At 41.7% G+C, this 18,994-nt stretch overlaps 1 protein-coding gene across 5 annotated transcripts in view; it reads right to left on the reverse strand.

The window, feature by feature from the left end:
- The window catches only part of FAM169A (family with sequence similarity 169 member A), a 29,169-nt gene extending 10,592 nt beyond the window's left edge, over positions 1-18,577 (reverse strand). For all 5 annotated transcript variants that reach the window (XM_055791589.1, XM_055791590.1, XM_055791594.1 and 2 more), the window contains exons 1-5: positions 18,482-18,577; positions 5,864-6,001; positions 4,318-4,417; positions 3,208-3,293; positions 1,676-1,847 (exon numbers count right to left, since the gene is read on the reverse strand). In XM_055791589.1, coding sequence (XP_055647564.1) covers positions 1,676-1,847; positions 3,208-3,293; positions 4,318-4,417; positions 5,864-5,998 — 493 coding nt within the window. In that variant the 5' untranslated portion in view covers positions 5,999-6,001; positions 18,482-18,577. The remainder of the gene's footprint in view (positions 1-1,675; positions 1,848-3,207; positions 3,294-4,317; positions 4,418-5,863; positions 6,002-18,481) is intronic.
- Between the last annotated feature and the right edge of the window lie 417 nt (positions 18,578-18,994).

Here is an 18,994-nt window from a genome sequence, read left to right on the forward strand (position 1 = left end):
TCATACCAGCAACACATTATCCATAGTTAACAAAGAACATATAGGTACTTCAGTATCAGAGATTTAAAGGATAGCTGTGGACTCAGTGGTGAGAAAGGGCTGCCATATTGATGGCATTAAGACAGCCCATCAACTATCCAATCTGGTTTTAGGCCCTCACTTTGTGAGTCAGTGTGAACTACGCCTGAAAATTGCCCTTTCCTCTAACAAGAGCAAAGGGAAGCATACAGCTGTCTATAGAACATAGTCTTTTCAACCTTGTACTTTTGAGACGAATGTAATTTTCATTTTTCAAGCAAGAAAACATGGACAGGGAGGTTAAGTTTACTTGGGTTTGTGGTACCAGTCAAGCTCCACCACTTTTTCCTAACCATCTGCTTCCAGAACTGTCTTTCTCCACACAGACTACTCCTTCGGAGAACACAGCACAATCAGACATGGATGAAATATTGATAATGTCCAGAAAGATTGGCCTTCACTGTTTGCTGACTCAGGGTAAGTAAGCAAGAGGGCGTCATGAGCAATGCAACAAGTGAGCACAAGTACAGCAGAAATTCAATGCCACATAAAGAAGCATCCCCATTCCAGATTAAAAATAGAACCACTACTTTGAATTTCCAGCAGTATAAGGCCACAAAACCACAACTACTACTTTGTGACCACCATACTACAGCTATTTTGACACTGAAAATACTGAGACATACACAAGTTATGCAGTGCATAATTTCTTCAAGAAAAAAATTGCGACAAGATAACAGAACCAGAGAAAACAGCCAGTTGCTTTCCTGTCTCGATCGCCAGACCAGAATGGGTCAGTGACCCAGACAGTTTACTATTTTACTTTTAGCAGTTTGTAAAGGCATACATGTCTGTTAGATAGTGGAAGTCTCCAGCATGTCTCCAATACCATCATTAATCCTGAATTAGTTAATACCCTCCAGAGATGAAACAAGAATGCCAGACTTTCTCCTTGATCCAAATACTGATACCCCATGAAGTGCTATCAATGTGCTAAACAGCCTACTCGAATACTGAATTTTATTCAGCAAAAAGTGAAAATATATTCCAAAATAACTAAAAGGAAATTACAATGTTTAAGAAAAACAGCAAGCCTGTAACATTAATAACAAACCTGCCAGCTCAATTGTAATCTCTGAGGGAATGCATGTGTAGAGGGAAAGGCAATCTTTTTGTCATCACCAGGTACAGCTAAGTCTTATGCCTGTGAGCAAGATTTCTATGCTATCATGCTATAAATGTTTAAGTGATAATGACATCCAATTTGACAATGATTTCAAATAAATATCTGAACCTCTGCACTCTGGATTTAGGTCAACCCTCCTCCCCCGCCCCAAAACACCACAAAAACCAAACCACAGCCCAATTCAACCATGAATAATTTTTCTACAGAAAAAAATAAAAAGCTTTCTGGCATACCTGATTTTTACAGTTTTAAATATATTTTGTAGAATATGAAGAAATCTATGAACTTTTAGATTGCTAAAGCACATAATCATTTCAGCTAGAAATTTTAACTGCAATCTGACTGCTTAGGATTTCAGGAAAACTCACTCCGTCTGCAAGGCTTATGAAGTCTACTAAATACAATATTCTTCAAATAATCTCTCATCTCACCCCCCATGCTCCCAAATCCCACAATACTCAAGTGTTTTACCTGTAAGTTTAACAGAATAGAACCCAATGGCCTCTCCATTTTTCCACATGATCTTTGCATATTCATTGCTACCATGACAGAGAAATGGTGTCTCAGCTGCTCCCATTTCTTGCGTCCGATAGATAATTCTATTCAGAACGTAGAGAACAATCCTCTCTCCAAGAGATTTCACCTAAAGAAACACAGAAGAATGTTTTAGAAGAGTGGTCAGATTAGTTAATACTCACACATCAGGGACCTTACTTTTCAAAACTGCCACCTAACACAGCTGCAGACAGACAAGAGAAGCTTAAAAGTGCTAAAGCAGAATGAAGCTCTGGGGTTTGAAGGCAAGGAGATGCTTGGAAGCCATAGCAATAGGTTAAGTATAAGCACTACCATAATAGAGGATATTTCACAACTTTAGCATCGCTACTAATTCAATGTGTAAAAGCTGAGACAAGTGCTGCAAGTGGGATAGGGGGAAATATTTTTAACTTAAAGCTATTTTTTGATTTAAGAAACATTCACCACACAGCAGTACACCAGCCTCAGACTTCCTAGGCTAGCAGGTAATGGGGAATCCTACAAAGGAGAAGTGAGCCTCATGGGGTAGCAAGACTTGGCACAACTCAGTCACTGCTGATAGTAGCAGACAAAAGGACATGATGCAGTGGAAAATCCTACTGCAACAGTTTGTGGCATGAAACAAGGAACTCAATAACCTTTTCTGTCCTGCAGGATTCTTTTCACACGCAAATTTTAAGTTCACTACTATCTTACCCACTGTGAAGGAAGAATGTGGGAACCATGCTCTCTTCCTAATGCCCAGTCTCAGCTACCCTACCTGTAAAAGATTCAGCTCTCCTGATTTAATCGCCATCCTACTAAGAAGCACATGGAAAACAAGACTACATGCCAAATTCTCTAGAGTAAACTAAAAAAATACAAAAATTCAAGGTGTCCTGATTCCATGATCAGATACCAATTACATTTCTGAAAAAAATATGCATTTCTAGTTCTGGAAAAAAACCTCAAACTCCATACTACATAGGTGTCCATAATGGTAACAGAGGTCAATGAGGAGCAATAAAGCAGATACCAGATAACTTTCCCAAGCCTCACGTATTGCCACTGCAAGCCACCAGCTCCAACTCATTTCTACCAAAACAGGTTGCCAACAGTATTTTTAGCTTACTAGTCTCCCGATAAGATCAACAGCTACTGCTACGGTACAGTGCACCACTAACTTTTCAATACAACCAGGCATAAGATGTTCTAAAGAGTGAACAAAAACTCTTAACATTGTTAAGAATTAAATAGCTTACATACGAAGATAACTGTACAATAGGCACTCTTGCTCTAGACACTATCTTCAAAGTTCTTTCCCCTAGTACCTATTCTTCTGTGTCCTCTGAGTTTACTTTTGACTGGAGACAGCCAACTCATTTCTGAATAAAATGAAGACATGTAACTTCTCACACACTAGCTACTTGTCATTACTTGCCATTATCTTGAAGGATAACTGCTAGGTGGATATTGGAGTGCTTTACCTGTTGAAGGCCCTCTCTGGCAGGGACAGATGTTTTCACAATATCATCAACTGACCACCACTGGTTACCAAGGTACAGGGCCACAGCTTGAAAGAAACAAGGGGAAGTAAAGAGTCAGTGATTCCCACCATTCTGAAAGAAACGTTCATTAAAGCTGCTAAACAATTAGGAGTAACACCTGTAGTAAACATCTTCTAGTCAGCACTGTATTAATGCAACTCCTACTACCCTAGCACAACAAATGTGGTGCTATACACACACCCCAAATGCAATGCTCCCTAGTCCAAAACTTGTTTGAAAACTGAGAACAACAACAAAACACAGATTTTGTGTAGTATAACAGAGCAGCTTTTTTGGACATAAGCACTATTCTTCATCACTGTGCTCTGATACCTCCTACTACAAACTGGGCCTGGCAAGGCAAGTCTCATTCATACATGTATTTTAGTTTTGGGTTGCTAATGGATATTGAAACTGTGCAAGTTTTAGTGAGTCAGATGAATTAAGAAGGTTGATGGCCATATGATTACCAGTCAGGAAAAGCGTCATCTATGACCATTTGCAGCAAAATTGGCAATCATGTAACAGCATTAAATGGAAAGAGAATGGAACATGGGAGACTGGAAGGGAAGGGAGAAAAATCCCACCAAAACTAGTGAGACATCATCTTAGCCAAAGCTATGTTAGGATCTAAAGCTAGAGACAAATTTACACTAGAGACTGATCAGTCACTGCTAATAAAGAGCATCTAAAGTCATGAGCAAATTAATGCATTCTATGAATGCTCAATAAATTCCTTTTGGAGAGATGAGGCATACATTGAAAGATCAAGAGATATGTGCTGTACCAGGATTCAGACAAGCACCATGTTATTTTGCTATGCATCGCCTAAATTCAATGGGTCCAGTTTGGCTCTGATTACTGTGCAAAGTTCTATCACTTGTGTATATGAATACAAGACAAAAGTATGGGAAGAAGAACACAGTGAACAACAAATGCAGAAGTGCCAAAGTTATGAGCTACACTAGCATGGAATGAGCAAGGGCCTGGTTATGTGTATGTGTCACATAGGAAAACAGCAACACAGAGATTAAAATCTTAAAATGAAACCTGTGAGCAAGTCCTCTGGTGCAAACAAAGCAAGAACTTTGTGTGTCTGCTCTTCACCATAAAGAGGAACGAAGCCCACAGCTGACAAGACAATAGGAACCTGAAACAAGAGTGTACAATACTTCAATAGACTCTTGCTAAAACAACATTAGTAAAATATACAGAGAACATTTAGCAGGGTAAGGAAGACAAGTGTTGGAAACAGAATGCTTAACAGTAAAGGACAAGCATCAGACCCCAGCCCTTACTTCACGCATTTCTTTGTAAAGACTACATTATGAAGAGCTCCGACTCTCAAGCTCTGGCAGATACAGCTACAGTAATTTATACTGTTACAGCTCTCTACTGTCAGCAGTTTGCATTTATGTGCAAAACTGAAATAAGTTGTGCAGAGAGCCAGCAGTATGCTCACTTCAACTGTTCCAGCTATGCAAGCTGTCAAAGCCAATGGAAGAATGATGCAGGCAGTTAAGCACAGAAACAAACCGGCACAGCAAAATTGCTGTTTGTTAACATAAGCTCTAGTGTGCTACAGTGGGAAGGCTGGATTCAAAACTTTTCTTCCCTTAAATTGCACACATTTTAGAAATTCCAGAGTGGTCTGCTTGGCTTCCCCTCGGGAACAACATGAGAAGGCTCAATCCACCTCTCAGAAGTCAAGTACCTTTGTGGAAATGCATTTTGATATTTAAATTCACATCTTTTCAATATTTAATTAATGCATAAAAATTAGACAGACATTAAATGCTGTGGTAAATAGACTTGCTTACCCAATTTAAGAAGATTACAATATGCTATGCCACATATGAGGATGTTAATATGAACAAGAATTTAGGCATAAGCACCTGCAGAAATGCAGAAAAGTGCTTAATACTATGCTGCCAAGGAATCTGCAGCACTGACCTTTTGCTCCCACAGAGAATCCTCTCAGCTCACTCACTCTTCATTAAAGCTATACACCATTGCTTTCACTGGTACTAGTTATCTAATAGAAGTATTCATCTAGACAGAACCAACATTGACCAAATTATCATGCAAGGGATAAGTGTTTGTTTAAAACAAAGTGTTACAGCCAGCCTCTACTACAACTCCCAACCAACAGCAGTGAATGCTTCAGAGAAAAAGAAAATAATTACTTCTTAAATTAGTGAAACTTGCTGATCAAGAATTGAACCCAACCACGAAGAACACTGGACTGAGATACAAAAAGAGCCAATCGATTTAAGTCATGAACTCCTTAGTTGTAAGGACAGATTTTTGAGAGTGTGTGAGGTAATGCTTTTTAAGAAAGAGTTTGACTCAGTTGAAATTAAGTTTTTTTAAATTACTTTATGCACACAGACCCATTGCCTAAAAGCAGCAAATAAGTCACTGATGCCCAGATTTCAACCCAGTTATCAAATAAAAAAAGAGCTTAAGACACAAACAGGAATTTGGAAAATACAAAAGCTTTGCTAAATCAATCATGTAATTCAATAGTTATGGACTGGATATTTTCTACACGTATATCAAGAAAATTGGGACCAAGATATTTGCGAGTTCTTACTTTGCCATGGCGTGGCAGAGACAGGAATTTGGGAAAGTGTGGATTCTGTCTCCGAAGGTCAGACAAATACTCTTCTGCTGAGGTCTCCAAGTCCTTATGAGTGCTGCTGTTCAACATATCCACAGGGAATGACATACTCTTGAGAAATAAGCAACATTATTATTGTAGGTAGTTTGAAACATAGGATGCATATTTATCACATATTTCTATCAAACATGTAATTAAGACTGTTCAACACCCACCTCCGCTGCTCTCTTGAAACCGCTATATCCAAGTCAGAAAGGAGAAATGCTTCGGGCATTTAATTAGGATGGTGCCTATTAACACCCAGTCTGTAAAACAATACATTAACCCAATCTGTGTTGATATGCAGAAAAGGAAGGGTTCAGGCCATAGATCCCCCCTAGACCCAGAAGGGGCAGACTTCCACCATACAAGCTCCCCGTTAGCAACACACCTACAATACACCGCATGCTGCCTTGAGGCAGCAGGCTCAGTAACCTCCTCCCAGCTGACGGTTTTGAGGCCACAGATTTAAGCAGTAAGTGGCCAGTCAAAAAGTAAACAGCCCAAAAAAGGTAACAAGAAATAAGTTCATTTATTCCAGATACTTTGTATTTAAATCCATCTCTGAAGAAAACAAAGCATTGTTCAGAACTTCTCTCAACTGGCCAGTTAGCATGCCTACCAGCTGATTGTTTCCAAAAGCATGTTCTTTTGATACAAGAAAATAAAGTTCAAAAGAACATTTTATTTTGACTCACCCAGCAGCAATTTAAAAGCCTGCATTTTAAAAACTTTTTAGCAGCAATAATATACTACTATTAAGTTACCTGAATAAACAGAGGTGCTCCTTCTACAGAAGGCTTTTTCAGTCAAAACTGAAAAACAAACTTGGGACATGATTCCATTGGCATTTACAACTGCCACCTTTAACACTTTTGCTGATGAAATTGCTTTTCCATGAATGCTATTGTTTAGCTATACACACACACACACTTCCCACAGCCATTTCCTTTCAAATTCAGCTCATTCCTTCCCCTTCTGTTGTGTGGATTTTCTCTTGCCTTCTCTTCCAGCCTCTCACATCCCTCCAGCTATTACTACTCATGGCCCCTTTCAGACAGATGCTTAGCTGCATCTCTCTCCACCTGTTCCTTCCCACCTTCCAGGTGCTGCCCTTACTAACAGGGCAGAAGCAGGGAAGAAACTCAACAGCAGCCTTCCCTGTTTGCAAGAGAAGGGACTTGAACAGCCAAAGGTGAGGCATGCACACCTCTGAATGCAGCAGCAATGCACAGAGCAGCTGCTGCCAGAGAACAAGTTCATGCACCACGGGTCTCCTCACTTTGAGCAGATGCCGTTTGCCCACCCATATTAAGCTCTGAAACACACCAGCAGTACGCAAACAGACTAGCCTGCTATATTACAGAGGAACAGAGGTGAAGTGCAAGACTACATGTCGCTGCTTCTACAAAAGGAAGAGGATATATCACCCAGTTAGCTGCAACAGGCCCAGTAAATTCTGCTTTAAGCAAATACAGACACATGAAAAACACAAAACTTAATTTTCTGTATGCTGGCAGAAATGGGAAACCCCCCTCCAGTATTAAAGAAATACTTAAAGTGCTCAGATAACTGAGAATAACAAAAGCTCTGCTCAATTTGTCTGTTATTACACGACAGACAAGGAAGCCACAAGCTATCACTGAAAGCCTCTAGGTAGTAATTCCTGACATTTTTGTAGAATAAAATAACAGATGATCAAAACAAAATATGCAATGAGAAATTCAGTAGATTATCAGTTATAAACCCTACAACACTATGAAAATAAAAGCAACCACCAAATCTTTGCTTATAAGCAAACACAACAAAAACCTCTTTCCCTCTAATTCATAAATTCATTGAATTGCCCTAAGAAATCATTCAAAGGCCTCCTTTCTGTTTAGCTGTTTGGGTTACTTAACACTTTCATATAGCATACTTTGGTTTCATTCACTCCCAACTCACTTATATTAGTCACTTTTGACTTTTCATCTTGTATCATTTACAGAGAACAGGTTATGCAAAAAACCCAATACAGAGCAATGTTCAACACTGAACTGAAGCACATCTACTCAGCACCACTGCTGAACAACCATTTATCACTAGTACTAACCGTACGTGTTGCAGATTCAACATGTAAAGTGACAAGCTTTCAAACACTTGTGTTATGTAATTTGTCTCAGTGCTGATGACATCAGAAGTATTTCACAACAGGTAAATTCACCAGATCCTTGAAGAAATCACTATACACAGAAAGTTCAGTTATATTAAAAGCATTAAACAGGTGATGAAAGGCAAGTGTCCCATGCCACTCTACAGCAGAGCATAAGGAAATATTCAACAGTCCAAAATGCAAGCATCTTCATTTCAAAAGGCAAAATAACCTACCAAAGACAAGCCAGATAGCTTCCAATACTAATACATTAATACATTTCCCTCACAAAACCACAATTGGTTTGTCAGTGTTTTTAACAAAGTAAAAATACAGATGGTTCCACATGCAGCCATTCTCAAGTAAAGCAGGAGAGAGGAAAAGGGAAGGAGAAAAATAGCTTTTCAGTTTTCCTTTGCAAAATTAGTACACTTTCTTTTCTCTAGGGGTGGCAGGAACAGTGTAAGTCTCAGCCACACAGTCCCTCATACTCCTTTTTGTTGCTTTAAGACTCTGCATTGCATGACTGTAAAACACCCATGTTCTTATCATCGGGTACCACTCCAACTGGTTGGCAGTCAGGTTGACTAAGCACATGCAACGTAGCCTTAAACAACCAAAATCATCATGACCATTTGTACAAAAGGCATATTGGAAGTGTGTGTTTAGGAGGGGGGAATAAAGTCTGTTTCTTAAATGAGGCAAGTTAGGCTTTTCATGTTTCAAGTGAAAGAGAGCAAATCTTGCACTCCTCATAACCATACCATTTCCAATAATAGCATTAAAGAATGTATGTTATAAACTCACATGAGCAACTTCTGCTCTAACGTGGAATTGCATGACTTTCCCCTTTGTCAACATTATGCAAGCTACTATGCGAGAAACAGCACGTCCTTTTTTAGGAACAGCTGCAGCACCAGAGGGTAATGGAGATCAATTCAAGGAACATCAACAAAAAGCACATTTAACAGGATTAGTGAACATGTTCCTGTGCAAATGAGGCAGCTCCTTATTCACAAAATCTTTATTACTATAAGTATTAAGGTTAAAAAAGTATAATAAGTGGGCAACATTGCTAATTTAATTATAAATTATAGCTGCAACTCCTATTCCATCTTAGAAGTGCATGAGGGAGAAATGCACAATACATACAGCTTCCAGCTCACACATGCATTTCAGCAGGAATTGACAGATCTGTTCATCCTCTTGCAGACCTTCAATACTGAGTGCTATGAAATAGCAGCAAGATATGCTGTAGGAAACAACAGAGCTTTTGGCTTGTCAGAGGGCTTAAATACAGCTTAAAACTGGTTTTGGGTGCCTTTGTCTCAGGGCAGCTGAAGTCTCAGTGGTTAGGCTGCCAGCCAAGAATTTAGAAGAATCAGGATGAACTACCAGCTCCAGCACAGACATGTTACTTGATCCGCCTGAACTTCCCATCTACAAGATGTGAATAACCATTAACTCAATATGATTCTCAGTATAAGAAATGCTTTACCAAAATTATGAGATACTTGAACACAAGATGGATCAAAACTTGACAAGTACTGGAAGTATGCAATTACTGACACAGCAAAACTTAACTGCACAACTCCTTTTCCTTTAAAAAAATAATCACAAATAATTTACCAAGAACTTTTCAACAAAAAAATAACTGGGACAGATAATCTTGCCTGATATTAAAATATGTGCAAAATTTAACTTCATGCTACTTAGCACATGAACAATCTTCAGATTAAAAGCTTGTTTAACAATAAATAATTGTAACTTAATTACTATTTGTTTTTTTGTTTGGGGTTGGTTTTGTTTATTTGGGGTTTTTTTGGGGGGGGTGATGGGGGCCCCCATTAATATCTGAAGTTTAGAGAAAGGACACTGGGGTGCTCAAGCTATGACCTGCAGCATTCTTCTGCTAAAACAGGAAAATTAATCCAGTCTGTAGGACACACATCAGGTCCAGCCCCATGATGAAGTACTGGCCTACTCAGACAAAAAGTAAACTGCAGTAGTGTCTGACCTAAGCTTTAATCTATTTAAAGGAGTGCTGAAGTATTGATCACAGAAAACCTCAAGGACTGCCGTGCATTTCTTATGCATCATCACACACTTGAACCAAGGTCTATCTTAAAAATATAATCCTACCATGATCTCCTAGGCTAGCTACAAGCTACAACTGGGGTAGCACAGTGAGAAGAGAAATACTAAACCAATATCTCCATTTATAGACTAGCTGCTGATGTTTCAGACAAAACTAAGCCAGGACACTGCAGCAGTCCCAAGCCACACTCCAGAGCCAGATCTGATGATGCACCAAACCAGCAGTCACATCCTCAACCAGAACAGCAGGAACACAATTTCCATTTTGTTATGTTGCTTTCCCACCTTGCAATGTCCAATTGGTGGTTTGGTGAAAGCTGTGAAAAGACATAGAAGTTGGAAGGAAAATAGAAGTTTTTTAAAAAGCAGTGTTTTGAGCCTTTCAGCTTCAACTACACACACAAAAAAAATACCACATCTGTCACTTCTAAAATTGTTAAGTTCTACCAACTCTATTAACAGACAAATTACATAAACATTTCTTTGCTTAGACTACCAGCTGTCACAAACACAGAACATTCTTTGCTTTTATTTCTTCAAGATCAAATGCTTTAAATCAGGAGGGACTGTTTTTAAATGCTTTTTCTTGCTTCTATCCAAATACTTGGAAACATTTAAGTAAAAAGGTTGTTCATCCTTTTCTAATATAAAAATAATTTAAAAACTATGCTAAGATAATTAGTCCAAGTCCTCAGCTTCCTTCTCCTCAGGTGACTGGCCAGCCATCTGGAACACATCCAGCCATGCTGCTCTTGTCCCTGGTTGTCTTCCACAGCTAGGTCCTCCTCATGCTTCTCCAGGCACCTCTTCAACAAGATAACAAAATATGCCTCCTAATTTTTTGCAGCTGTATTTGCCACTTGCTATCAGAAGACTATCTCCTATGCCCACCTGGCACCCATGTTACTCAGCAACTTGCTCAGTTTTCAAGCCTTCATATCTTCTTCTAACATCCTTCCAGTCTGGAAGGGCCATCTCAAATACTCTAGTGATTTAAGAAGTAAGAAAACTCCTCTCTTGATGATACTTAGATAAAACCCGCTGAATGTGGCTAGACAGCTGGTGGACTATCAAGCCTAATGTAACTAACCTAACACCACAGTGAGACTGGTGTGGCAATAACCTATGGGTACATTTGCATCTATTTTTAAAACACTGTTACGCTGTCCTCTCCCCTATCCTCACAACTGGGGTGGACTTAAAAGCACAGATTAAGTCAGCCAACTTCAGACACATTAGAACAGCCTAATGAGTTACTGCTCACCAGCCAAACAGCAACTCTTCATGACTGCTTTGAGAGTATTCCATAAGCAAATTCAAATGTGATGGTGATCATGGTTACTAATGCTGAGCAGCAGGTCCTTAAGCTTTGCAATCATACCCTCCATACCCAAAGAGTTACTAAAACAGCTGCCTGAGCTACAACTATGCCACATGAAGTCTGTGTATGTCATAGCTTTCAGCAGAGAAGCTATAGGGAATTCAATGGCTAAGGAGAATTCAAGCTCTTCTCGCCTTTGTCTTGTTTTTAATGTAATTTACAGCTGAAGACCTAGAACTAAGAAAGGAGCAATTGCCTTGGTCTTGTGGGAGATTCAACTGAAAATGCAGAAAGGGAGGTTGACATGGGATCTTCTCAGCAGGAGTTGATCACACAAGTGAAGCAGGGAAAGCAAACAAACAAAACTGCAACAATAGCTCCCTATCAGTCAACCCTAAAGCTTTCTTCCAGACCAGCAAGTACATTGAATTGAGAAGTTTCATAGTCTGACTATAGGGCCTTATGGCCCATTTACAATAGTATGAGGATCAGAATCTGGAAATCAGCACTACAGCAAGTGTAACATTTGGAAGCAGTAAGAATTTAAACCTTACAGCAGATTGGGGGAAAAAGTGCAATTCTTAAAAGGAAATAGGCATCTATCTCCAACCATTATTACAGTGTTCTTCAGAAGATGACAGATGGTTAAAAATATGGTGCTTAATAAAAGAAAATTCTGAATTCTACCTGCTATTTGTGCTTAGTGTTCTACAGTAGCAAATTCTTTCAGCTGCACACAGCTAAAGGCTTGACAGTGTACAACAAAATTATGAACAGGCAATGCAGTTTGTGGACTTACCACAACACGGTGGAAGCAAAAAACCAGACAAACTAGGGACAGAGATAGCTAGAAGGAACTACCTTCCCATTCAAGGGAAAGATGGGTGAAAATTGGATGACAAGATACCACAGACTTCCAGCACATTCAAAGGAAGTAATTGTGCTTTCAGATACCATGCTTGGGCAACAGACATGAGGAAGTCATAACTGAGTGTCAGTCTGAGCCCAGTCATTTCGTAAAGAGATATTTCAAGCTACCATCCCAGATGAGAGACACCATTCTCACAAATACAGTGGTAGGTATAATCATTTCCATACGTCCATGCAAAGCAGCACCAAAGGCCACACAGACAGACAACCCCAATCAAGCTCACAGCTGGGCACAGCAGTGAATATGTTTTTCCTCCTCATCCTATCTTCAGAAGGATGGAAAAAAGACACATATGAAATAGAAAACTGGAAGTAAACTCCATCCTCTGATAAATAAGCGTTCAAGAAACAAATTCACACCTAGTAACAATACGACTACTAAGCTAGGAAGGAGTCAGGCATCTTGTAGGCTGTTTCAGCTAGAATGGAAAAATAAGGAGCAAGGTCTAGTATTTCTTGTTTATGTAGAAGTCCTGATCCAAAACAAAGGAACAATAAAACAGAGGAGTGTATTTCACTGCTCAGAACTCTCAGGAATCTGTTCAAACAACCCGATATCCCACTTCTCTAAGCTTTCCAAAGGGATGACACAAATGAGCAACAGCTCAGGGCACACTATATTTCCCAAAATGAATCACTTCTACTCATACCTATGCCATCATGTCCATACCTATTGCCATCAGAACCAATATTTAACAAACTCCTTAGCAGACAGAGAATATTCCTGATGGCTCTGTATGCCTTTGCTTTCAGCAGTCTCACACTTGCAGATAGTTCATTTTTTTCCCCACAACTGTCTGAGTATAGCCACTGCTGTTTTATTTCAGCTTATCACAGCTGCATTATATATAAACATTTGTTAGCGTGCATTCACTAGGTAAACATGTTACTGCAGGACTGACGTTCTCAATTTTAGCAAGAATGTCTGTAAACAGTGGAAAGGAACTTGTATATAACCTCCTCCCTGGTATCATCCTGTCCTTACCTCCACCAACTGTTCCTGACATCCTTCCAAGAACTTACACACTTCTTGAACATAACACTGTTTCCTCTGCTTCTCACTGTTACATACATTTGTAAGAATCAAACTAAGCTAAACTCCTAGTACCTAGGCTATCCAATTTTTGAAAAAAATGTCTTCACTACAATAACTGATCTTCACTAGAAATACAGACATGACTTGCTTGTTTGGGTGGAGGGTGGTTAGAACAAAGATAAGCAAGTTAATCATACCTCTGAACCTATCACCACACCATACTACATAAAGAACTGGAACAGTACTACCACTGCCAGTTCATGATATTAACCCTGAAACAGTGTTCTGCTTTAAGCCTCAGTGGCAGGAATCAGGTAGTTACCTCCTGCTTCTTCAGAAAACTCCCTTCTGCAGCTTCAGCGTAAAGGTTGACAACAAACTCTCAATGCTGCAGTAGCAAAAGAAATACTTCAACACTTTAAAACCCTGTTGTCTGCGCTGCACTGTAATAACATTTACATTGTTATTGTTAACATCCCAAATATTTTATTAACTCACAAATTAAATTTCTCCAATTATTGCTGGCTAATTCTACAACAGCTGTGAGAAGTGCTATTCAAGCCTTTCTATTTGCAGAAGAGCTAGATCAGGGGTCCTCAAACTACGGCCCGCAAGCTGGATACAGCCCCCTGGGGTCCTCAATCCAGCCCCCAGTATTTACAGAACCCCCCCCCTCCGGGGGTTCGGAGGGGAAGCCAAGCAGCTGCAGATGACTGCCTGCCACTGCATCCGCGTGCCGGCCCCCTGGTTAAACAGTTTGAGGACCCCTGAGCTAGATAAAAGATTGGTCTTCTACCAACATATTTGCCAACCTAAATAAACTTCACATTACACCCGTTGTATTAAAAGTATAAAGTCACTTAGGACTAATACAACATTCCACACCATTCAAAGTTCATCAATACTCGGTGCCTGGGAAAGGCTGGTGCAGCAGCAGACCCACCACTGCTATGCTCAAACTCCTGAACAGGGTGTATTCTTCCAGCACTGCCTCAGGGGCTACTGATTGACAGAGGCCACACCTTTACCAACTATTCCTCCTCTTCAGTGATCCACAGAATTAAGGAAAACTATTTGACCACCCTTACTTTACATGTTTTGATGAAGCCTAGAACAAAGAGTAGCAGTGAATTCAACTCATATGGCCCCTAAACAATTTCTAACCATAAGTAGAAGGGAGAGATGCTGGTCCTGTGAATCCACAGGTCCCCGCACTACAGCAATGGTAAAATCATAAGATGTTATTTTACTACAAAACCAAGTACAGGACCAAGAGAGGAACAACTTAGATTTGAAAACAAATCAAAACCCTAAAAATGCTATTTTGAATAGCTGTACACCACACAGTTCTGATCACAATTTAGACTAATGCAACTTCCTAGACTTCCAAATCAAGGAATCATTTAGTACATACAGATGCATCATTTTAAACACCAGCAGGTTTTCCAATTAAATTTTAAAACAGGCAAAGATATGTTAGCCCTGACAGTTTTCACTAATTTTAGTGACATTTTTAGGGAAGATCTGAAAGCTCATCATTCCCCTTGGGCAGGATACTTTTACGTATTTTAGGGAAATGTTTAAAAGCTTCTTTGAAGTCTCAGCCTCACTGGAGAACACCAACTAACTTTATAACAATTAAATATATGTTGTCACATCCCATTGTTAAAAAAAATCAGCAGGCAATACTGGAAAAAACATCAGAGAAAAGCTATCGAGACTGCATATGCCATTTCAGTCATTTAAAACAATGCAGCAGAGGAAACATATCAAGCCAGGCTTTTCCTCTCAGGATTGTTTAATTTATACTCTAACAGCTGGACGCAAAAGTTTGAGAGTATTGAATTTTGCTTGCTTGATTTTTAAAAAAAATCCATTTCTATTGTATGAAAAAGGGTTTTGTTCTTAAACAGTTTATGAAATGATTACCCAAGAGACATTCACCGATGAAAGCAGTTACAAAGAAAAGTATGCATCTCTACCATAGCTGCCACAAACTCCATTTCACAGATCAAAGGATAGCTATGGCTTTCTGCAATGTATAGCTGATACAATTTGATGGCTAGGTTACAACCCCATGAGTCTGGAGGAAGCCATTTACCTGTGAGGAAGTGAGAAACTAGTAACTTGACTAGAGAAGTATCTAAGGAATAGCAATGTTAAAATAAGCATAGTACACATTGCTCCAGCTCTAATATTACTACTTGTATTTGAAGTTTAGAAGCATAATTGGTAATACCTTTCAATGATTACTACTACCACTTGATATTCATTGATTGGTACAAGATGTATAATAAGCTTGGTATCAATATCTTATAAGAACATAAGCAAAGGCCTCTTCTAATCTGATTAATTTCTCTAATACCAGTAAATTCCATGTTCTTCTTTTAGTGATTTTGTAGCAAAGATTTCAATTTTTCACATTTAAAAATGAAAACAAAAGCATTAATAACCATCCACTTAACACTGAAGTGAACTTCCTCAGTCTTTCTCCAGTGAAGATTCTGCACAGTAATACGTACACAATCACAACTATTTAAACCAACCTGCACAGCCAGGATGTTTGGGTAAGTAAGGAGAGTGCGGTGGGTTGAACTTTGGCTGGACACCAGGTGCCCACCAAACCTCTCTATTACTCCTCTCCTCAGCAGGACAGGACAGGGGAGAAAGATAAAAAAACCTGCGGGTCAATACAAAGGCAGTCTAATGAAAGCAATAGTGAGGTCGAACAGGGTGAAGCAAAGGAAAACAGAAGATGTTGTTCTCTACTTCCCATCATCAGGCACTGTTCAGCAACTTCCCAGGAAGCAGGGCTTCACTATGTGTAGCGGCTGCTCTGGAAGACAAACTTATATAACAAATGCCCCGCCTTTTCCTCCCCTCCCCCTTTCCCTTAGCTTCTATATCTGAGCAGACTTCATATGGTACGGAATACTCCTTTGGTCAGTTTGGGTCAGCTGCTCTTGCTTCTCTCCCAAGATCTTCCCCAGCGTCCTGGTGAGGGAGGGAAGGTTGAAGACAGCCTTGATGCTGTGTGAGCACCACTCAGTAGGCAACACCCTGGTGTGTTACCACCACCTTTCTAGCTACCAATACAAAGCACAGCACTACAAGGGCTCAGTGAGACCCAACACAAGTTACCTTTACAATACTAACAGACGTAAAAAACACACACACACAAGACCTGGTTTTAATAATTAAAAATGTAGAGATATTATCTGCCTTAGTATGTGTGCAGAAGAAATTAAGAGTACTTTTCAAGTAATTTCTCAGAGTAATGTTTCTTTGTAAAGGAGCTAGTTATGAAACACTCCAAAGAAACTTGGTACTGTGTGTCTTGATCACACATTGCTGGAGAGATTATACTGGAAGAGTACAGCAGAATCCCATTTTAATTACTCATCCTCGACAACAGTAACGAAAGGCACTTTCTTCCATATAGAGCAGATGCTAAGAAAGATCAGACTGGGGGAAGGGGAACGGGTGAGCAACTTTAACACCTGTCTGCTGTATCACAGTCCTCAGCAGCTTTTCATTCATTACTTCAGTGATCATTGCAATGAATTTTAATACCTGAATTTATAGTATAAAACCACACTGCCCTAATGTTTTTTCCCCCCTCTATGAAATACATACTAAAATATTTTACTAGTGACCATTAAGACAAGAAGTGACAAGTTCTTCAGTCGCTAAATTAAGCTACTGAATCAAACAAGAAAGATGCAGGTGTGGTTAAGGACACAGAAGATTCACTCAGTTCCTAGGGGAAGAGTTTGAAGGCGAGACCATGCTCACTCTGATCTGCAGCAATTTTTTATAGATCCTCCAATAAGGCAGCACTTCTTTTCTTACACTGATCACCCTGCCACAATACTTTTCCCCTTAAAAGCTGCTGGGTTATATACCAGACTATGACCAACGGTGCAGCTCAATTCTTGCACTCCTGCTGCTCCAACTTCCCACCTCCCTCCTGCACACACACAAAAGCTCAAGTATCAGCTGGGAAGTTCCTCCTCACCACAGGCTAGCTTTCCAAATTTCTCATCATTAACACTGAAAACTCCACAGCCCAGAACAGCCTGAAGATCACTCTTCAACGGTTTCCTCTAAACAGGACATTATTACGTAAATAAAAATAAGTGAATCAGTGGATCTGGTTTTTCATTAATGCTAATAAAACCTCCTGCTCCAGCTCACGGAATAACCCACTTTCTCAGGCTGGATTTAACACTCCGTAAGCAGGATAGCAACGCTACATCAACAGATATCTTAGGCAAGATGCTTCCCCTTGTTTTAAGGGAGGGAATCAACCCCATCTCAAAATTAAATTCCCGAACCCCACACATCACACATAGGGACACAGAAGAGCATGTGTGTGTGTCACTGTGCATGTCCACACGCATCTGCACATACACGCACACACAGAGCCATCTTTTGTGGGAGGCACCTATGGTAGCACTGCAATTATTTTCATATATATGCAGAAAGGTAGATGCACGTATATTAGACGTTACACACGAGTGTGTCTATAATACGAAGAATTGCACAGCTACAACAGACGCACCCACAGAAGATGGCTGGCCCTAGCCGACACGGAGTGGCCTGGGCCGAAACTCGCACCAAACTTAGCACCGCGCTAGCCACGGCCCGCACGCCGTGGGGGCCAGGCGAGGCCGGAGGGGCCGGGCCGGGCCGCCCCCCGCCGCGGGAGAGCCTGCGCGACTCTCGCCCGGCGGGGCTGCCCCCAGCCCCCGGCGGCCCGCACGGCGGGATGGGCGGGCGCCTGCCCGGCGCTGCCACGGCCGCGGAGGGGCCGGGCGCTGCCACAGGGTGGGGGCGCGGGTGGCGGGGGCACTGCGGGGGCACTGCCGGGGCCTGCGGCGGGCGAGGGGCCGCGGCCGCTCCGGCCCATCCCCACTCGGGCTGCACGCCCCGCGCCCGCCGGCCTGCCTTTCCCCGGCCTCTGCCGGCAGCCGCCCGGCCCTCCCACCTGCGGGACGCCCCCGCAAGCTGCCCCTCGCACCCGCCGCGCCTCACCTCAGTCGGCCGGGAGCCCCCGCGGCGCGGCAATGAATGGAGACCGAGTGGGCGGCGCCACCGACTCACCTCCGCTTAGCACAGTGCCGCTGCCCGGCGCTTTATAGCCTCCTCCCCGGCGGCCTCCCCGCCCCTTGCCGCTGACGCACTCCCGCTGCTACGCCCGCGGTCGCCGCTGCTTGCCCCGCGCAGCCCGCCCGCCATGGCGGCTGTCAGCGCCCCTCGCTGTCGTCCCCGGCATGCGGGTAGCGGCGTACCCGCGCCATTGCCTCCTGCCGTGGCGGCGGGTGCGGGGGAACCTGCGCCATCGCCCCCCACCGCGGCAGCCGGTGCGGTACCTGTGGGTACCGCTCAGGCGTGGGGGTGGTGGCACCTGCGCTGTGGCCCTGGCACGCAGAGGGAGCCCGGGGCTGCGCCCCGAAGATCGGTGGTACCCGCGGCGGAAGGCGCAAGGCCACGCGTAGTCTCCCGGTGCTGGGCGGCTCGCCATGAGTCTCGGAGTGAGGCGCCCCC

This window comes from Falco peregrinus, chromosome Z, assembly GCF_023634155.1.
Source record: "Falco peregrinus isolate bFalPer1 chromosome Z, bFalPer1.pri, whole genome shotgun sequence".
NCBI lineage: Eukaryota > Metazoa > Chordata > Aves > Falconiformes > Falconidae > Falco > Falco peregrinus.